This window comes from Mixophyes fleayi, chromosome 2 (genome assembly GCF_038048845.1).
Source record: "Mixophyes fleayi isolate aMixFle1 chromosome 2, aMixFle1.hap1, whole genome shotgun sequence".
Lineage (NCBI taxonomy): Eukaryota > Metazoa > Chordata > Amphibia > Anura > Limnodynastidae > Mixophyes > Mixophyes fleayi.
The window spans coordinates 365,525,753-365,548,297 of record NC_134403.1 but is presented as its reverse complement, the minus strand read 5'-3'; the positions used below and the strand labels follow the sequence as shown (position 1 = coordinate 365,548,297).

The window sequence follows — 22,545 nt, the reverse complement described above, 5'->3', positions numbered from 1 at the left end:
CGAAATATGTGCGTTTTCTTTCTAAATGCATGTTAAGTATCAGTATGCGCGCCTTCACGAATCAGGCCCATCGTGTGCTGGTAACCAATATAATGTTTTTTGTCAGTGATAATGTGATATAGACAACTTGTACTGAATATACAATTACTTGGCCTCGCTAATTTATGTTTTGATGGCAAGTGCAAAATTCAATAAATGCTTTGAACCTTCCTTAAATATAAGATATATGTAGTGATGTGAAAATCCTTTAACATATTATTGTTTAATATTTTCAACTTTCTATATGCACAGTGAAGGGGGGGGGGGCTTACTAATCACCCCCACCCCCATAACTGGTGCACCCTATGAAATACTGCAGGATTAAAAAGTGTTGTAATACCATTCAGTGCACAAGCACTTACACTGACATATTGAAAAGATTTCCTTACAGGGACCGTGAACCATGGCTCAGGATTAACTTGACAATTTATATTATCTTATGACAAGTCTTTGATTAGTTTAGCTGTAAGCTTGCTGGAAGGGCCTTCTTACCTCTCTGTCTGTATTACCCAGTATTGTTTATTACTGTGTTTGCCCCCAATTGTAAAGCGCTACGGAATTTGCCGGTGCTATATAAATACATTTTGATGATGATGATGTTATATATAATGAATAGGATGTGCTGTTCACTGATTTAAATTCTGTTTCTGTTGTATGCAATAATATACCCCTGCTCAGTTAAATTGTGTTCCACTATTTGTTAATTTAGTGTAGATCATAATGTAACCATCAATCTGTGGCAGCCTTATGTGTATATTTTGAGCTGCATGTGCTGTGTCTTAAGATATGTACACTTCCAAATACAGCATATATAAATGCCTAGTGGCGTGTGTGGAAAAAAAAAACCCAAGCTGCAGCACCACCTGCTGGGCAGAGTTATACACTGACCTATATATTTCTTGAAGGAGAAGTGACAGTTGGGAGTGGTTGGTGGTTGCCGGGGGTGACAGTGGGGAGTTTTTAACACCTTAAGTAGCTTGATGAAGGATGTGGCGATGAAGATGAAGGATGAGGTGATGGAGAAAAATGATGAGGTGGTGACATGTGGACAAAACCACGTTAAAAAAGGGCGCTTGCGTCGGGAAGTAACGCTCTTCCCCTGAGGAGGCCTGGCTAGTCCCAAATGCATGACAAGAACCTTTTTAAGACCTTAAGTAGCTTGATTTGACTAGAATGCATGAGTATCATGCACGGGTTAACTTGTACAGCATATGTCCCCAGGGACGGACTGTGGTAATTATCAATTCCTCGCTCTGTGGGGCTTCGCAGTGATTGCAGGACTCTTTGTTATATTTCTGCATTGCTTAAAAGACTGTAAGAATCTGCACCAGCATTGCGTCAGATATTCTGTATTACGATCCTGCATTGCCTCAGAAACTGTGCTATATTCCTGCATTGCTTCAGAGACTGTAATATATTCCAACTTTTCCTAAAAGACTGTGAGACGTGCACCAGCATTACTTCAGGGACTGTGTATATTCCTGCACTGTCTTTTACTGTGACTTTTTCCTACAGTGCCTCAGAGACTGTGTAATCACCTGTTTACTTATCCATTATTATATGCGGTGTACTGCAATAAATTCAATTTTATTTTACTACATCACCTCATCACCTAATCATTCCTGTGATTTCCTAACAGCTGGTACTTGAAGTTCTACTAGTGGCTGCATACCTAAGCAGTTTAGGCATGATGGGGCTTGGTGAGACCTGTAGTTCACCATCAAAAAATACATTCTTATCAATGCATTATTTTTTACAACACACCCAGCGCTCCAGGAATATGCTTAGAGCCCTAAGCCCTAATGATTAATTTATATATTAAATAAAATGCATTAACATGCCAGTCATCATTATCAAGTTGATGATGATAATTGGTATTTCTTCACCACGTGAAGCTTAAAAGCATATCATATGAATTATGAGTATGATACAGTATTTAAGAGTATGATATATTTTAAGCATATACTCCGACAACATTATTAAATGTAGGCTGCTGAGTCAAATGTATCTTAAGATACATGCAGTTCTGCATACCCCCATAATATAGGGTATTTGGATGCATTTTACATCTGCCTTTTTGACTCTACATAAGGTCCTCTGTGTTTAGGGGGAGCAAGACTCTCAGTTGAAAGATTTAAAGAGTCTGTTTTCTCACCGCTGAGAAGTGGGAGTATTAGATGCTTTTGTAAAGAAACATAAATTAATTTCAACAGATCATTTAAATATTTTGTCCCACAAACAAAATCTTGATGATGTGGTTTAGGTTATTCTGGTCCGTGACAGATCCTGTCGTGCAGCAATGAGGAACATGTCCTGATCAGCATCTGTCTACCATCCCAGCAAAGACTTTCTAGCACTACAATGGAATGTCATTTCACTGTGAAAATAAATGCAATTTTCCACAAACCTACAAAAAATTGTGACATCATAAAGGTGCTTTCAAACCTTTACACTGTACTGCTAGTTTTAAGTCGCCCTCTTTGTTTTTTAGGGGTGTCAGTGGTTCTGATGTTTATAATTATACCTTTCCATCTTTTTTCCTATACAGTAGTCCTTTCTTTATTACATTCTATAGCTTATCACTTTTATGATAGTTTGAAATAAATAAAAGAAACACTGCAACCTAAAATGTGAATTATTCTTTTATAGATGTCTCATCTGTTTGTGCTGGAAACAATACGGTTCTAGAATGTGATCATGAACCAGGAGACTCCTTAGTTATGGTTGTTTGGAAGGTCCATCGTCTGGATCGCTCTCACTGTTTGGTTTCGTTTGATGCATCTGGAAACCAAACATTCAACAACTGCAGTGATCGGATGTACCTGGATGTGGGTGTAAACAGGGCGTCTCTCAGGATACACAACAGCACAATCTCCGATGAAGGAAATTATACTTGTGAGATTGTAAATGCAAATGGAACCCATATCAGCAGATTTATGTTACAAGTATTAGGTAAGAGATAATTTGTAGCATTTTATTATTGTTCTTATAATGTGATTTATATGTAAATTAACGAGGGAAGGGGCTTTTGTACTTCTTGTTACTAAGAGTTTACAGTGGGTAACGGGGGGGCTTAAAGTCCTATGGGCACCCTGGTGTTTAAAAGTGTCCCCAGCAAAGGAACCTGGGATTTTCACATAATCCCCATTCAACTTCTAATAGAGATGAGCAGTCAAATTTTAGGCCTGCCAAATATTGGTGGAGGTGGTAATGTCTAATACCTAAATATCAATACCTGTTACTCAGACAAAGAACAGGCAGTAACATAATGCTTGTCATCATCATCAGCAGCAGTGACCATGGCCGATCATGGCCATGATCAGGAATTGAACTCATGACCCCAGTGCTGTGAGGTAGAGTTGCTAACCACTGAGCCACTGTGCTGCCCCATTAGTTAATGACATCAGCAAGAATGCACCCTGAAGTTCTCAAACACAGCCCTCATGTGCACACAGAGGGCCTGAGTCATTAAGGAGAGCAAAGCATAAAAAAGGAGTAACTTTGTACCTGGACAAAACCATGTTGCATTGGGAGGTAAATTTAAAATGTGGGGACAGATTTATATTTGGGATAGGGCACGTCCTAGATCAACTTTAAATTCCAGTATAAAAATAAAACTAACAGGTACTTGTGTGCTAGTTAAACAAACAGACAGTATTTAACTTATGTGCAAAATAATAAACTAATTTGCACCCCTTGCATGTAACATGGTTTGTCCAGGAGAACAATTACTCCTATTTTTTGCCTTACTTTCCCTCAATGACTCAGGCCCAGAGATTCATATGCAAAGGGTGTCAAGATAGTACCCACTGAGGAGTGGAATCACAGGGACATATACTCACCCAAATAAATAAAGATCCAACCTAAAACTTAGAGCCCAAAGATCAGTGGACCACTATGTGTCTACAGGAAACTATGAAAACGAAACATTTGAGTACAGAAACCATACTGGTGCGATACTCAATTAATTAAGCAGTCAACATGTTATTATGAGTAGGGTTATGGTGGTCAGAGGCAGCATCATCACAAACAGTCTGTAATGAACAACAAATGGAATAACCATTGTGACCTAGAGCTCTATTATGATACTTGACAATATTCTCTCAAACTCTTAAAAACAAACCGGCAGCTTCAATCTACTATCACAGAAGATGAGGCTAAATACTAATTACCATGCTCCATCTCACCATTCCTATAGCAGCAGCGCTTTGCATATTAATATACACCGATCTGCCACAACATTAAAACCAATGACAAGTGAAGTAAGTGAACAATCAATTCTTGAAGTTGATGTGTTGGAAGCAGGAACAATGGGCAAGTGTAAGGATCTAAAGTCTTAGACAAGGGCCAAATTGTGATGGCTAGACGACTGGGTCAGAGTCTCTCCAAAACGGCAGGCCCTGTGGCATGTTCCCTGTATTCAGTGATTAGTACCTACCAAAAATGCTCCAAGGAGGGACAACTGGTGAACCAGCAACAGGGTCATGGGTGCCCACGGCTCATTAATGCGCGTGGGTAGTAAAGAATAGCCTGTCTGGTCCAATTCCATAGAAGTGCAACTGTAGCATAAATTGATGACAAAGTTAATACAGGCTATAATAGTAAGGTGTCAGAACACATAGTGCATCGCAGCTTGCTGCTTATGGAGCTGAGTAGCCGCAGACCTGTCAAAGTGCCCATGCTGACCCCTGTCCACCGCCAAAAGCACCTACAATGGGCACATGATCTCCAGAACTGGACCATGGAGCAATGGATGAAAGTGACCTGGTCTGATGAATCACGATTTATTTTACATCATGTGGACGGCCGGGTGCGTTCGTGTCATTTTCCTGTGTAAGAGATGGCACCAGGATGCACTATGGGAAGAAGGCAAGCCTGTGGAGACAGCACGATGCTCTGGGCAATGTTCTGTTGGAAAACCGTGGGTCCTGGCATTCTTTTGGATGTTACTTTGACACGTGCCACCTACCTAAACATTGTTACAAGCCAAGTACAACCCTTCATGACAGCGATATTACCTGATAGCAGTGGCCTCTTTCAGGAGGATGATACACTCTGCCACACTGCAAAAGTTGTTCATGAAGGGTGTGTGGAACATGACAAAGAGTTTAAGGTGTTCACTTGGCCTCCAAATTCTCCATATCTCAATTCGATCGAGCACTTATGGAATGTGCTGGAAAAACAAGTCCCTGCAATGGAGGCCCCACCTCGCAACTTACAGGACTTAAAGGATCTGGTGTTATCATCTTGGTGTCAGATACCACAGGACCCAATCAGAGGTCTTGGGGAGTCTATGCCTTGACGGGTCACAGCTGTTTTGGCAGCACAAGGGGAACTACACGGTATAAGGCAGGTAGTTTTAATGCTGTGACTGATTGGTGTACTTTAGCATTATAGATACATCTGTTTGCCACTACCGGTGGCTTATGTAGCAACCTATCAAAATAATAGGGTCAGTCATGCCCATGTCACCAATACCATGCAGGCCTTAGGCTCAGCCTAGTCTGCCAGCAAGTAATCAAACCCTGGTGGTCACAAGGCAACAATTCTACTGATCATTTATTGAAAAACACAAAAGCTTAGTAATGAGAAGATGTATATTGAGCAGGTAAGGAAAAGTTATCTCAGGATCGCATTAGTAGTACTGTATAGCTTATTTTCTAAAATAAATTTGGCCCGATGGCCAGATGTAGTGTTACAAGGCTTTATTCTTTTGTGGCCACCTACCCTGACATTAGATGCCATTTGTTAATCAGTAATTTTATATATAAACTGTGAAAAAATTGCACATAATCTATGTGATACAGCCTACTAAGGATACCTGCCCTCCCCGTGACCCTCAAAGTACTCAACACCCCTATGCTGAATGGTGTCCTTGGATTCAATGGCAGTAGTAGTCATCACTCCTCTCTTATTCCTCTCTCTTACCACGCAACCATCTGCTCATTCCTCTGATTATTTTAAAGCAGACAATGGTATTTGTGGGGTATTAGGAGAGGGACAACCTCACAGGAGACATGTCTCAGCCGATTGCCCAGCTGGTCTTTAAAACAAAGGGAACTGGCAGAATTCCCCATATGAAACTGAAATATCACTATGCAACATGTGGCAGACCCTTGATACTTGCCAGGTCTGCTTCACTTTCATGCATTTCTCCCAGGTCGAACAGGAGCTAACCAATGCACCAGGCAATTGTGGGATTATTAATATAATTATTCAGCCTGCAAGCACATAATGTACAGTGGCTAAAAGCCCGTCACACTCTTTGGCATCCTTCACATTTTATCTTCTTCCATCGTGGAATCAAAGTGGATTCATTCAGCAATTCTTACTACTAATTGTGAGAGGTCTGAACAGAGGAGCAAAGAGAGAGAGAGAGTCTGTTGAGTACCAATGTTTCTTATCTTGTTCATGTGATTGGACTGAGCCATATTTGTTAGATAGGGTTGTGGTGGGGAGCCCTGAAGAAGGTTTTCTTACACCCTTAACAGGACTAATATATTATTACAAGGGTGAGGATAGGGATAGTTAACTAGAGTGATTGGACTGAATCAAATCAAGAGAAAGATGTAATACATGCAATATTTACAGAGATGAGATAATTTATTTAGCAAGGAGCCTATTATATAGATGGGGACATTGTCTGGCACTTCAGGCTGCGAACTGCTTCATATTGGAGCTTAAAGAAGAAGAGGCCTTTATTCCCTTTATTCCAACTACCTTATGATAAAGTTGCATAACCATATAGATATACTTTATATGTATTTGCTTCTTCAGGACTGTATTGCTATTTTAAGCGTTCATAGATGTTTAAAGTGATTCAGACATATAGCTGTATAAAGATTTATTCAATATATTAGTATAGCAAGTATTATATAAGTGATGATAGAGGTACCTCTCTCTAGTTTATAATATATCAGAGAAATCTGTTTTAAATGTTATGTCCCAAATGTTGTCGTGTGCTTTTTGTTAATTTTATACGATTATATTGCTCACATTATAGTAGTCTATTCTTACATAAAATTCCTAAATTCAATTCAGTGTGATATGATTTTACGCGTGCCTGTGGTTCAGCAAAGGGGGGCCGATCCCTATGGTGTTGTCTAATCCAGGACACGACTCAACGAATACCCTGGTGTGATTTGACTAAGGTGGAGGCACTAAGATACTATTGAAGAGAGAACATTCAGACCACCCACAGACGGGACACATGCACTGATAAGTCTACATATGCACCCTTGCACTACAAAGGGCTGTTGCATAAGTATTCATCCCCCTTGTTTTAATACTTGGTAGAATAACCTTTAGCTACAATTAAAGCTGTAAATCTATTTGAGGAGGATCTTACTATCTTTGCATATCTGAGGGTAAATGTATCAATCCGCATTTAAAACAATTTTATTAGAGACAATGGGCCAGATTTACTAAGCTGCGGGCCAAAACCAACGGACTTTGGGGTAGATTTACTAAGCTGCAGGTTTGAAAAAGTGGGGATGTTGCCTATAGCAACCAATCAGATTCTAGCTTTCATTTATTTAGTACCTTCTGCAAAATGACAGCTAGAATCTGATTGGTTGCTATTGGCAACATCCCCACTTTTGCAAACCCGCAGCTTAGTAAATCTACCCCAAAGTCCGTTGGTTTTGGCCTTTAACAAATTTTCCGTTTTAAATAATGACGGCAAATATGCAGAGAATCAGCGGTTTTAAGTAACCGTCGATTGATACGTTTACCAATTGGACTGGGCAATTTTCAGCCATTGCTCAAACTCTGCCAGTTTGAATGGAGACCATTGGTAAAAAGTAATTTCAAAATCTTTCCACAGATTTCACAGACTGGGCCACTCCAGGACATTCAATTTATAGTTAAATCTCTCTGATATGGCCTCTGTGGTTTACTTTGGGCTATTTAATGTGTAATTTCATGGAGATTTCATTTGAGCTGTCAACAATGATTTTGCCACCGTTGCTTCATAAAGTGCAGATTTGTGAGGTGCTTGAGCTATTTTTGTCTCATGAACAGTTTCTTTAATCCCTGCTATATCAGAGTTGCAATATGCACCTAACAAGAGCCCAGCACAAGAAGATGCCTTGTTTCTGATGAAGACCTACATTAGACAATTCACAGTTGTGTCATATTTTCTTCCTTTCTACATGATGAATTTGTCCGTGCTCTGGAGGAAATAAAGTCTCTGAAAGTTCTTATATCTTTAATCTGATTTGTGCTGTTCAATGGCCGCCTCTCACAGCCGCGCCAACTTCCTCATAGAACACACCCAATCCCACCAAAATCGCGACTATTGGCATGTATGGTGGTGAGCCATAGCAACCTTTCATGGGCAACTCCATAGGTTCACAAACCTATAGCATATCTGTAAATTATTTATTAGATATTAGATATAGAGGAGATAAATGCAAAATGAATTAAAAGTGGCCATAAGCATTGCAGCACTGTATAACACTGGGCCTATACATACCTGAGGATTACATCTAGGATTGAGAACACAATATGTTATTGTTTAGGAATAACTATACTATCTATATATATATATATATATATATAAGAGATTTTGCAAACACAAAGTAACATAAATTCAACATACTGGGCTATAAAAGCTGAAAAACACTAAAATATGTCTCAATAATCTAACTGTAATATTCCTGAGAGATCTTTAACACATTTTGGACCAGAAATAAATGGTAATTTGAAATCTCCTGTCAGTGAGAGGCCGTGTCAATATAATGTATTGTTTTTTTATCACTTTGTAGGACTACCTAGAATGTACCTTATCCATGTTATAGACGGTCTTTCATGAACTGCAATCATCGAGGACTGTAACCTATTCTTATGGGCCTGATATAGAGTTTTATGCCATAAATGTAGTCGTAAACTATGTCTGTGAAAAATAATTAAGTATGCAACATCACAGTATATGCAAATTTCACATACTGCTGCAAACATAACAGTATATTGCCCAGCTTTTCATACAGTGAGTCTTCTAACATTTTTATGCTTCCTTCCTTACTCCTCTGTCTTAGTTACTGCAGCCAGAGATAAGCTGTCCCCATAATACACCCAGGGTTGGTCTTAATAAGTATAATCAACTCTCATGCATCCATCCTTGCGTCTATCACACCACTTCCTCCATAAAACTCAAACCTAATATAAAAAAAAGTAAAATAATAAAAAAAGTATTTCGAGTATAATTTAATAAAACAGTAATACAAATACAAAAATGTTTAATTTCTTTGTCAAGTTACATTAAGGACAAGGAATAATATACCCAGCATGTGACACATAATGATAGTTAAGTTACCTAGAAGCTCCATGCTCTGTGTAAAATTCTGCCCCCTAGTGCTTGTATTTGGTCACAGAACTCCTCATTGCCGTCTCCTATCCTTATATATCACACCAAGTGCTGTGTCATCATTTACATTATCTTCTGTTTAAGGTAACGTGTAACTCTCAGACTTTTTGTTTTACTTTCAGTTGCACCTTATGTATTAGTAAAGATAAATAGATTTGGGTATCCTGAGTGCCAAGCTATTGGTGGGCATCCAGCTGCCGATATATTATGGACCCCGAAGCCTTACTATGAAGAACAAAATAAACATTATACAGAGAAGAACAGAACCACTACAGTGATCAGCACTTACAACCCAACAGACGTTAACGTGACCGAAGCGACATGTGTTGTTTCTCACCCAACTTTCACGAGTCCTGTAAGAAGACTTATCAAAGTTCCTGCTGTGGGTATGTATCCTTCTATTTAACTCCTGGTATACCTTAGAGATGTATTAACGCTCACATATTCCCACAGTATGGGGGATATTTAATTCAGAGCTATTTGTCTCCGCCACAGTTTACGGAGAAACACAGACGCAATGTTTTTCCTCGCGTCCCAAAGCGGTGCGTAGAAAATTAAGCAGAGATTCCTCATCGTAATGGGTGGAAATCTGCACATCCAAATATTGAGGCGATGATTGTTGGTGGCACCACGATGCTAATTGAATCTCCCCCTATATGTTTCATATACTGACAATTGCTTTTATTCATTTGCTTTCTAATTGAATTACTTTCCATGATTCCAGATATCATTACATGCACATCACTTGCTATCATCGCTCTTTATGCAAATTTGAAAGTGCAATTGTTTATTTTTTTACATTTTTTATTAATACATTCACTACTGGAGCTTTTATGTGCACTTTGTAAATCGAGCAATTTACCAAAGGACCAACCGGAAGATTGAATATGGCCATACCGGTTTTTATATATCAGATGTATGGAAACCGTCCCATGTATTAAGTGGTGGTTTCATTCAGCACTTGCACCTAGAGATGACCGGCCCAATACTGAGTAGCACTGGGGCTCTCCTGGTACCCCTGGCCAATAGGTGCCAGGGAAAAATTGTTAAGATTGTTCACATTTAGTGCATGCAGTGTAGACTATCAAGTGTGCTCTACAAGTGTTGGCCGTCTAATAGTTGTATCCCATTTCTAAAAATATTAAATAATTGTATCCCTTCCTATATTAAATAAATAATCATGTCCCCCTTTCTATATATATTAAATATTAGCTCTCCTTTTATATATAATAAATTACTATTACCCCTTTGATATAAATAATAAAATAAGAATCTGCCTTTTTACGTAAATTAAGAATTACTATTTCTCCCTTTATATAAATAAAGAATTACATTCCCCCCTTTAGCTATAAATAATTATTATTGCACATTTATAAAAATAAATAATTATTCTTGCTGTATTAAAAATTGTAATATTAATAGCCCCATAATATACTGTCTATTTATACCTTCTTATTTTCTTGGTCCGATGTGTTCCTTATGGGGAATAAAAAAGCCCTGATAGACAAAACGGACGTTCGTGAAGAGCCCCGATTCAAAATAAGTTACCCCCTGGTGAGACCACCTTCTGGGCAGCCAATCGGTAGCAGTCTCTTATTTGTGATTGGCTGAGCGGTATAATTTTTAATGCACAAATTATACTTACTTTTTTTTTTATAAAGGGGGCATTGTTATTTCATTATTTATTTCAAGGTGGCAATAGTAATTTATTATACATAGAAATGAAGTTCAACTATTTAATGTTTATAGAAGTGATGCATTAGTTATTTAATTTATTAGAGGGGTCTACACTTGTAGTGCAACTTGTGGCACTACCAGTTATAGTATGTACAGTCCATGTGTACGCTTGCCACAAGTGTTTGAACTACATGATAACATTTTGCCCCTAGTGCATAGGGGTACAATAAGGGGACAGCCATCTCTATGTAGCTCCTAGAGAAGCGACATGGGTCTTGGTCTGATGCTGATTAGCACTGGGCTTTTGCACAATGAAATGGGTTTGATATAAACTGCATGTGGTTTAGTGGTTTGCAAACCGCCACACATCCGAGGCTGGTGTTTGACAGTTTGCAAACTGCACCAAACACCTCTCTTTAGTAAACCTAACCCATACAGTTTCAATATTAACTTTTTTAATATATATACTTATTATTTCCTTTAATTCACAGTGAGTGACAGTGCTTTAGATAATACTGAACTGTGGTTGGAGCAAGAGTTATTTAATTGAACGTAATTCCATTCTAGAAACCAGCAGCATCTGAGTTTCAGTTTTATTTAAAACTAAGCAGCTAGCCATTTATACACAAAACCAAACCCAATCTCAGACTCAGAGACACAATATTACAGGTGATCCTGGTGGTGATCAGTAATAATTATCATGGTAAGCTGTAAGCTCTCGCAAGCAGGGACCTCTCGACCCTTTTTCTCATATCTGTTCCTCTTTTTTGTTAGCTTCATCTGCACTATGTTTTATGTGCGATTGTCTTAATATAATTTGTAACTCTAATTGTGCAACGTTGCAGATTTTTGTAGTGCCTTACACATAGCCGCTGATGACAATGCATAAACGATCACACAATATCTTGCAGCGTGCTAAGGATATATAATACATTAATTAAAGTTAGGGGTTGTCATCGGTAGTTTCTCGTGTAGATATGACAGAGTTGTTAACCTAATATACATAGACAGCATTAGTTTTTTAAAAATGTGTCCCCAAGAAATATTGACAAAGTGTACAGTGCAAAAAAAGCACAGTTTGACTGGAAAAGGATAATTTCCATTAAATGTGGAATCTGCAGATACATCGCAAAATGACATTCCGTAAAGCAATAGCAGAACCCGAAACTTGTGAACTCGAACTTCCTTCTGTTGTTGCATAAATTTCTGTTGCCACTTTGCTCATCTCTACCAGTGGAAGTCTCTCCCCTGGGATCTCATTGTTACTAATTGTAGTGAACAGGGAGGAATTACAGTTAGAAGAATTAGCAAATAACATAATTGTGGGGAGCAAATCATAACCATAACTGCATTGTAAATATTATATATCAAATTAATCCATTTGTGTTTCCCAGTAAGTTAAATGCAGATGACTTCAAAGTGAAGCCCTGCTCTTACAGGGTTAATGAAGTTACTCAATATGGCCCTGTAAACCCAAGAGCTACAATATAACATTGACACCTCTGTCAGCTTCAAAGGCCCCTTGGGGTGAGATATAGAATTGTTTTTTGGCACTTGAATAGACTTTAAGGAACTGCTCAGCATGTGATCTTACATAAGAATGTTATATTTTATATAGGCAAATATAATTCCATTTCCAAAATACAACTTACAATCAATATAATTAGTGATCAACCACATATTCATAAATAGTATGATGAAGGGCCACCCATATATCGAATAAAGCTGTCTGTTATGCAGTGAAGGTAAGAAAATGAGTATCAGCTCAACAAATTGTTTGGTATTTATAATTTAGCAAATTGGTACTGGATTTATTGATAATAAAATTGGGTCTGTGTGACACTCCCCAGGAAAGTTATGTTACATTTTAGCATTGGGAATTAAAATAGGTTGTGGTTGTAAAACTATCTCACAGCCCCCTGGAGACCACATCCACTTAGTAGAAGGAGGAAGGTGGAAAAAGTGTCTTTAAAAATATGAGATCACTTTTAAGAAATGATTGATTGTTCTGTTGTCTTTGGCACACCATTGTTTTCAATCAGTGTGTTGCAGGCAATCAAATTAAATATATTGTCTGGCTGTTTAAATTTTTTGATACTGAGCTGTTGTCCCTCGACTCAGAAATCATGACCATCGTCACCAGACATATGTTATATAGATACCCTCCGCTGTTAGAAATATATTACATAGAGATAACCAGACACTTCCTGGCATTGCCTATCACATATTGTAGAGAAAAATGCCCCACTGCCAAATATAACTTACATAGAAACTCACCAATTGTCAGCCTTATGCTCCACATTCCTGCCATATATTGCACAATTACCAGCTACATACTGCACATATACCCCTAATTACCATGCTCCCCATGGGTCTAAAAGCAGGGGTTATATACTTATACAAAGAAATATGGATGTGCACATTGTATGAATCAACGTTAGCCTACACTGCAAGGGCAAGAGATGCCAAATATATATAATACCACGTCCATCAATGTTGTTTACTTTCCCATGTACTAAAGATTTATTTAGTATTGGCAATGTATTTGTTCTTCTTGTATATTAAGATTAAAATGTGTCTGAGTCTGAAGCGTTCACACACATTTTTATAATTTATGCTTTGTCACAATCTAGTGTCTTGAAAGATAAATAGAGGTTGATGGATGGACGTCACTGAAACCCAGTGTCATATCTCTGTACAGAATTAGATATATATGTATAATATGTAGTGTATAGGAAGATCTAAAAGCAGACCTGGTTCAAGGAATGAAGCTGGTCTGGTTGTCTGTAAGTTACAGACAACCTGGTAGAAGCTGTTCACAGTTCTAGACCAGCTTCATTCCTTGAACTAGGTCTGCTTTTATATCTTCCTATACACTACATCTGTGTTACAGTCTGTAACACAGATATCTTGGTGATAATTGCTGTACAAAACAGCATTTACATATGTGCCCTAGTTTAGGTATGTACAGCTGAATATCAATATCAACATTGTTTTTTAATTTTAGTAATAAGTATCTCTTGTAACAATATACTAAGGAAAGTGTAGGTATTTTATGCCTTTTCATTTTAATAATTTTACAGCCTGCAGAAATCTTCATCTGCCACAAGGTGGCTCTGTAACACCACCAGAAAGCGCAATAAAACTTTTTCTGCCGCAAAATCCTTAAACTAGAAATGATCAATATTTTCAAAAACTGTTCTGCAAAATATATGCCGTGTTCTGCATATGAAATTTTGCTGATAAATTTTGGTCTGGAGTTTACTCCACCCATCAAGTCCAATTCATTTTATAGAATTAATGAAATGTGAATTTACAAATAATGTACAGAACAATATTTCATGAAATGGCAACTCAAAAGCAGAACTAGATGAGAGTATCGCCAGAAATCTGTACCTCTGCAAAATCCTGTGTTCCGCCCTTGATTCGATCCAAAATTTCAGCATGGTTTCACTTAAGCAATTGACAAACCTTTGAATGCCCTAACTAGGAGTAGAGATACGTATAAGATATAAATAACTTTAAATTCAGCTACAGATTTAGATTAAGCCACATATGTTGGTTGACATTTTAACTGGGCCTGTGCACATGGGGCCTGATTCATTAAGGATCTTAACTTAAGAAACTTCTTATTTCAGTCTCCTGGACAAAAGCATGTTACAATGCAAGGGGTGCAAATTAGTATTCTGTTTTGCACATAAGTTAAATACTGACTGTTTTTTCATGTAGCACACAAATATCAACTTTAAATTTCAGTGTACAAATAAGCTATCAAGTATTTGTGTGCTACATGAAAAAGTAATCAGCATTTAACTTATGTGCAAAACAGAAAACTAATTTGCACCCCTTGCATTATAACATGGTTTTGTCCAGGAGACTGAAATAAGAAGCTTCTTAAGTTAAGATCCTTAATTAATCAGGCCCATGGGCCTTATGTAGTTCTCTTTCTCCTTCATTCTATTATATGATTGGTGACTAGAGGAACGAATGAAGCAAACATACAGGATGCAAGAGTGCACTGCACATGGCTGTCTATTGAATGCAGATCAGAGATCAAGGGCGGTGGAGAGCATGTGTTGTAATCTACCCTACTTAACTGCGAGCAGTGCAGCATCTACCTTCATAGGGATCAATAATTACACCTCCATTCACCAATCATAAAATTAAACAGGGAAGAAACAGAATTAGCTAACACCATTGTATGCATTGCCAGGAGTCATGAAAAAGCCACATTTCAATGATTTACAGTACATACAGTAAGGAAAAGTGATTAAAACTGGATTATTTTTGGATTGAATCCAAATATCTGTGTAACAGTGCAATCTATTGCAGGTTGGGAAAGGCAAGTCAATAGTTCAATGAATGGAATTCAAAAAGGTATTACATGTGGTTTAATATGTGTTTTAAGAATACCTGTAACGAAGAATTCACAAACAGTTAATGAATGTATTTCCAACATGAATTGTACTAGAAGACAGTGTGGCTGTTATATTTAAGTATTGTTTTGTCAATGATTTGTTAAAATAATGTTTATTCATCTGAGATTACCTTATTATAGTTACTTTGTTGAAAGTGGTTCTTTCAACTTTATTATGATTGTGGCAAAGAGGGATATTTGCCACAGGTCCCTGTAAGGGAACAGGTAGGAACACAGTTAGTCTGCAGCAGCAGGTTGCAAACAGGGTTAAGTTTTCCCTAGGCCCCTCTCTTAGCACACATACACACACACACACACACACACACACACACACACACACACACACACACACAGGTGTTCCACATGGGTGTGATTGGTTTGCTGTGATTTGTTGTAGTGCTTGGGGTGGAGGATAAAGACACTGTCTGTATGTGTGGGTGGCACCACCGATGCCAGTAAGTGGCCGGCTTGCAGACAGGGAAGTTATGTCTAGCCAGATGTAGGTGGTGGGGATTTTCGTGTACTGTTACTGGATATGATTGCTGAACCAGCGTTGGAGCTGTTTTACCATCCTGACAACTGCTAATAAACAGCTAAATGGTTCAGCATACCTGTGTCCGATTCCTGTGAATGGTGTACTTTCTCACACAATGTATTACATTACTATATGCTACTCTTTGGATTATATAGACAATCAAACAATTTATAAACATGTTTTCCCCACTGCCATGACGAAGTCCCATATTTGACCCACAATATTACCAATTCTAAGTGTAACCATTAAACGGTCACAAAGCATGTGTGGAGCAAGTGTAGCACGTGCCCTGCAAGCTAGATGTGCTGGAGGTACCATGGGTCCTTGCTACACCCCTGACACTCACACTACGGCATGTGGCTTTACCTGATACATGCAAAAGCCAGGAATCTAGGAATGAATGAAGGATACGTGTATGTAGAGTTACATTTATTTCCACAGATTATCTTTTACAGCTTTCAGTCTACTTTACATTATGTGATGTTAATGCTGTTATTTATTTTATAGTTTATTTTGTCTGACTTAGTCTAATCGCATCCATGACATTTCACTAATATATTTTATTTCTTTCCAGGACAAAACAATATCTGGTGGGCATCTGCCCCGATCCTTCTACTTGTGATCGCTATAGGAGTTATTGTGTTCTGGCAACAAACACATTTCAGGTATGCTGGCCAATTTCTATTCAATTAATATACCTATGCATAAAATATATATATGTGTATTACTATGCCTCACTATAACACAGAGATGTGGTATTACAGTGTTAGTAGGGAGTGCTAAAGTCTCATTATTATGTAGTCAGACATCTCCACATCTGTTCAATGTAATGGAAATCTTCTTTCCTATAGACGTCCAAATAGAAATTTCAATTTATTATTTATTTTCATTATCCTTTATTTATAAAGCTCAATTATGTAGCCTTCTACACTGAATCAATAAGAATAAATCACATACAATGACAAGAAATAGAAGGTAAGGATGACCCTGCCCAAACGACCTTACAATGTAAGAGATGTGGGGAATAATTCATACAGTAGGTAGTGGAATAACTATTGGTGATGGGGAAATGTCTGTGTTGGACACTATAAGGCAGAAGTATTATCAGCCAATAATTATAAAGCAGCCAGTGACGACTGGTGTTTTTGTGCTGGTACCGGTGGCGGGTATGACCAGAATGAGGAGAGACGATGGAAGGTGGAGACAGGAAAGATGAACCAGTCACTGTAGAAATATCAAGACAGTCAGGTGCTGGCAGCCAGTAATGATAATAGACACCTGTGTCATGATATAATATTTCCGCAATGTTTTGATTTAGCTGGAGGGTCAATACACAAGTGGCCAATCAGAAGCCACTAGATAGTTCTGTTGATAGTCATCATTTCACCAGCCCACCAGTACCTGCAAGAGATACTACTCCTAAGAGGTGTATCTGGGATGTGTTCATGACTGATTATGTGAACATACAATTATTGTACTCAACCTATGCTCGCTTGCATAACTCTGTTCAGGCAAAAGTGGATGCAAATCAATGATATGCAAAAAACTGGATGTGTAAATGTATTCTTTGCACGTGCGCAGTAAGGGTATGCATATCTTAGGTAAAAAGATTACGTCATACGTCCAACTCTAAATGAGATTCCAAGAGTATATATATTTAAATTAATCTTATTTTATGTGGTGGTATGAGAACTTTTACTGAACAAACATACATCCTATGGGGCATTTTTACTAAGCAGCGGTTCCGACGATCCGACCATACTCGCCACTTTGCTGTCATTTTTTAAGAAATGCTCTTAACTCTGACAGGTAACTGTAAGGTACAAAATGTGCCTCATTAAAAGTAAAGGACAAACGTTAATCTCCACCACTTCAGAGGTAGTGTAAAAGCAAGTGCTTTTGTCTGGTGAAAAAGTCTGTGTCCTCTCTTACAGAGCAGTGACCCTCCTCCCCTAAAATGTGCATCCCACGCCTCCTCATATCATTTCAATAAATTTGCTCCGCAAAACAAAATCTCATCTCATAGGTGCAAAAGTAGTTGGACAAATGTGTCTAATCTGTATTCACCAAGGAGATGGTGCAATCTTGCTCTCCAACAGCGACAGCCATCTTGGAAAGTTACATTTACGCAAAATTAAAGGCATGACATCACAAAAGAGCATTTTACACAATAGGGGCCTGATTCATTATGGATCTTAACTTAAGAAACGTCTTATTTCAGTCTCCTGGACAAAACCATGTTACAATACAAGGGGTGCAAACTAGTTTTCCTTTTTTCACATAAGTTAAATACTGTCTGTTTTTTCATGTAGCACACAAAAATTTGCACCCCTTGCATTGTAACATGGTTTTGTCCAGGAGACTGAAATAAGACGCTTCTTAAGTTAAGATCCTTAATGAATCAGGCCCTAGGTTTGCACTTCTGCATGATTGTAAATGAGCCCAGTATGAAGAAAAATATGTATGCCAAGAAAAATACATAGATAAAAAAAATACAGAATAGATTGTAACAAGAAAAATTATATAAGATGAAAAATTCACAATTAACTTATTTATATTTCCTATTCTGCAGATATTGTCTCCGTAAGGAAAAGGACAACACTCCAGATATGCAAGAAAATCCCACTGTGGTGAGAACCGATGGAATGTTACTGAAATTGTGTCACATAAATGCATAATAGAGATCTTACATTTGTTATACTTGTCCTGAATGGTGGCATCCAATCAGGTTATAGCTATATTTCATTCATTTTATAAAATGGTAGATTATGACAAAACATTGGTTCCATATCAGAACACAAAAACTTTATCTGGAAATCTGCTCAATCTAGGATTGTACCTTTTTTCGTTTCAAAATTGGTTCCACTGGTTTTTCCTTGGTTTAAACCCTTAAAAACAAACTTTTCTCATGTGGGTGTACCTAGATGACATGTTGTCTTTACTTCTCTTCAATCTAATAATCAGTAGTGTGTTTCCTGTTATTTGTGACCATGTTTAAATCTCGTTAGAGATCAGGAACTCAGGTGGGCTTGACTATTATTACATGCCCCACTATAATTACTAACTGTATATTTATTACAGCTATTATATTACATAGCAATGTTGCAGACTTTATTATACATATATTTCCGATTGTCTTCAGTATGTTCTGCGTCATTAAAGAGTGTTCCTGCACGCTCGTTAATATTCTAAATAGATAGTGATAGCACCTTTAACATACCTTTGATGAACTAGGCTTGTGTGGACCAAATCTCCCTATTTCTAATTGGTCATAGTTAGACCTCTGTGATAGCAAAAGAAGAAAAGAAGAAAAGAAGACTGATAGAAGATCACAGCACGTTATACAGTAATGGGAGGCTTGGGGGGGCATAAACAGAAAGAACCTGGTTGGTGGCCTGCCACTGAACTATAGACCTGGCTTTACAGGCCAGGCCTTCTGGAAACAGCTGTCCTCAAAGCTTGAAATCAAGTCCTGATAATGGTATCTAAGTTTATATTTCTATTGACCAACCTTGTGACGTAACTTATAGTCTCAGTTACAGTTTTCATGCAGAAAAATTGACATGGGCAACAAACTGGAGATGGGACAAGGGTATCTAGTAGTGTGGCTGGGAAGATATGGATTGTGGGGGGGGTGTCTTGGACATACTGATTGCGTGGCCTAATTTGTCACAATGTTTAAATCCGGAATGTTGGTTATGTTAATAATTTGTTACAGACTAACTGGCATTTCTATGTTACTGACAGACTGTAGAAGACGTTGAGCCGTACGCAAGCTTTACCCAGAAAGTGAATTCAATTTATAATTCTACAAATGAACTCTCAGAATCAAATGAGAAAAACTGGTCCCCAACCCGAACCCCATCACCCAACAGGACTCCGAAGAACTACCGATAAAGTCTTCATGTGTCTCCTGTACATAATGTCCTAAAAGATGTAAATTATTTGTTTGTTTGTTTTTTTTTATTTTACATTAATATATAAAATAATAGCATAGACAAAACTGAGTTATTTCCAAATGTTAAATAAATAGATTTTAATATATTGTTTAAATTCAAACGTCCAATCTGTGAAAATATGTTTTGCAAATTATTCTTATTAACCACTGTTAATCATTTGCTGTTTTGGGTGGTTTCCGCCTCAAACGAACTACAATTTAACTGTTTCTAAAGTTACACAAAATAGTGAAGTTTTCAATGCACACATCAGTTCAAGTGATATAACAACTAAGGAATACATTGCTTTTGGCTAGAGAAATTTTGTAGATACATAATTAATAAATCAACCAATGGATGCATAGTAAAACAGATAATCCAATAATTAAAAAATGAAAAGACCAAGTAAAAAGTTATCAGTTTCAATTCTCAAACCAACAGAGTTTCAGACAGATGTTGCTTTGTGTCAAGGTGAAGTGCTGCACAAATGTGAGGTTTTGATTTGGGATTTGGAAAAGCTGTCACCCCAAAACATTTTTACTAGTTGAAAACCGCAATAAAGCTAGAGAGACTTTAGAAAAGAACTGTGGAGGGGAGTGTAATCTTCCTTACATTTTACAATGAAAGCCTTCAAATCTGCAGCCAACAAGCAATGCCACACTGTTTTGCCACTGTTATATTGATGCTCACAATTAGCATCATCTATTCAAAGAGAATAAAAATATAGTAAATTCTGTAGCCTGGTTGGTAGCCAGATCCACAAATTCACCACCTGATAGCTCCACCTGGTGGCTGAGCAGAGAATCTCTACTCTACTGAATTAAATTATTTTTTTTTTATATTTTTGCTTGTGGTTCTATTATTTTTTGAAATGTATTTATTTATTTATTTTATTACTCTTGTATTGAACAAACAATTGTAGCCTGCTGGACTGCGAATTTCTGTGACGACCTCCAAGCTGTTTGATCTAAAATCTGATCCAAGTTTGACTGTGGTGTCAAGTATATCTGGAAGCGCTTCAATCAGGTGGAGAAAATAGACACACATCAAGTTCTCTATACAAGGAATATTCTCTGTTTATTGATACAAAGATACAAGTTTTTATAGTCTACTAAATATATGAATCCTACGTCATAAGCATACAATAGTCCAGTGGTTCCCAAACTTTCTCAGTTCGAGGCACCCTTAGGGTCACCATAATCTTTCCAAGGCACCCCTAAGCCAAAATAATTACTGAGTAGTCCAGTTTTTTAAGTAGTTGGGTCAAAATGACGTAAGATGTATTTAGGCCCCTTCACCATCACATTGTGCCCCTTCATCATATCACTGCGCCCCTTCACCATATTACTATGTCCCCTTCTTCGCCATCTTTCTCTGTCCCCCTCCTTCAGCATCTCTCTCTGTCCCCCTTCTTCAGCGTGTCTCTCTGTCCCCCTTCAGCGTGTCTCTCTGTCCCCCTTCAGCGTCTCTCTCTGTCCCCCTTCAGCGTGTCTCTCTGTCCCCCTTCAGTGCGTCTCTCTGTCCCCCTTCAGCGTGTCTCTCTGTCCCCCTTCAGCGTCTCTCTCTGTCCCCCTCCTTCAGCGTGTCTCTCTGTCCCCCTTCAGCGTCTCTCACTGTCCCCCTCCTTCAGCGTGTCTCTCTGTCCCCCTTCAGCGTGTCTCTCTGTCCCCCTTCAGCGTCTCTCTCTGTCCACCTCCTTAAGTGTCTCTCTCTGTCCCCCTCCTTTAGCGTCTCTCTCTGTCCCCCTCCTTCAGCGTCTCTCTCTGTCCCCCTCCTTCAGCGTCTCTCTCTGTTCCCCTCCTTCAGCGTGTCTCTCTGTTCCCCTCCTTCAGCGTGTCTCTCTGTCCCCCTTCAGCGTCTCTCTCTGTCCCCCTCCTTTAGCGTCTCTCTCTGTCCCCCTCTTTCAGCATCTCTCTCTGTCCCCCTCCTTCAGCGTGTCTCTCTGTCCCCCTTCAGTGTGTCTCTGTCCCCCTTCAGCGTGTCTCTCTGTCCCCCTTCAGCATGTCTCTCTGTCCCCCTTCTGCTTGTCTCTCTGTCCCCCTTAATCATGTCTCTCTGTCCCCCTTCAGCGTGTCTCTCTGTCCCCCTTAAGCGTGTCTCTCTGTCCCCCTTCACTCTCCTTTACTTACCTTCTGGCCTGACGTCCTCTCTGCTGCTGCTCCTCACTGAGGTACTGTAATTTTAACGCAGATTTCTGCTTGCGGCTCTCAGTAAAAATCAGCATTAAAATTAAAGTACTAACGGTAATAATACGCACTATTACCATAGTAACGGTAATGGTGCACGGCCCACGTTACTTTGACAAGTAACGTGGCCAACTGAATTCCCCCCTATGTGTCTGTAACTATTACCAAACAGCAGCAAGTATTTTGCTTTTTATGGTCTTCAAAAGTTTGCTTTTAATTGGCTTATGGTTTAGAGATCCTATACATGTATCTGTTCCTCTTCCTAATAAAATGCTAGTTAAATATGTGATCATATCCAGTGTTCAAGTTTGGGTAGCAATGTGCTCTCATTTGGGTGGTATAATTTCAAAAAGTGACCCTGGAAATGGATATATAAATAAAAAATGTAA

General features: G+C 38.4%; 1 protein-coding gene across 2 annotated transcripts in view; it reads left to right on the top strand.

The window, feature by feature from the left end:
• The window catches only part of LOC142139595 (cell surface glycoprotein CD200 receptor 1-A-like), a 30,151-nt gene extending 10,092 nt beyond the window's left edge, over positions 1–20,059 (top strand). The window contains exons 2-7 of one of the 2 annotated variants that reach the window (XM_075197331.1): positions 2,689–2,991; positions 9,529–9,792; positions 15,416–15,460; positions 16,610–16,700; positions 18,608–18,665; positions 19,783–20,059. In XM_075197331.1, the coding sequence (XP_075053432.1) occupies positions 2,689–2,991; positions 9,529–9,792; positions 15,416–15,460; positions 16,610–16,700; positions 18,608–18,665; positions 19,783–19,932 (911 nt within the window). In that variant the 3' untranslated portion in view covers positions 19,933–20,059. The remainder of the gene's footprint in view (positions 1–2,688; positions 2,992–9,528; positions 9,793–15,415; positions 15,461–16,609; positions 16,701–18,607; positions 18,666–19,782) is intronic. The other variant, XM_075197332.1, reaches the window with a different exon arrangement.
• Positions 20,060–22,545: the final 2,486 nt, after the last annotated feature.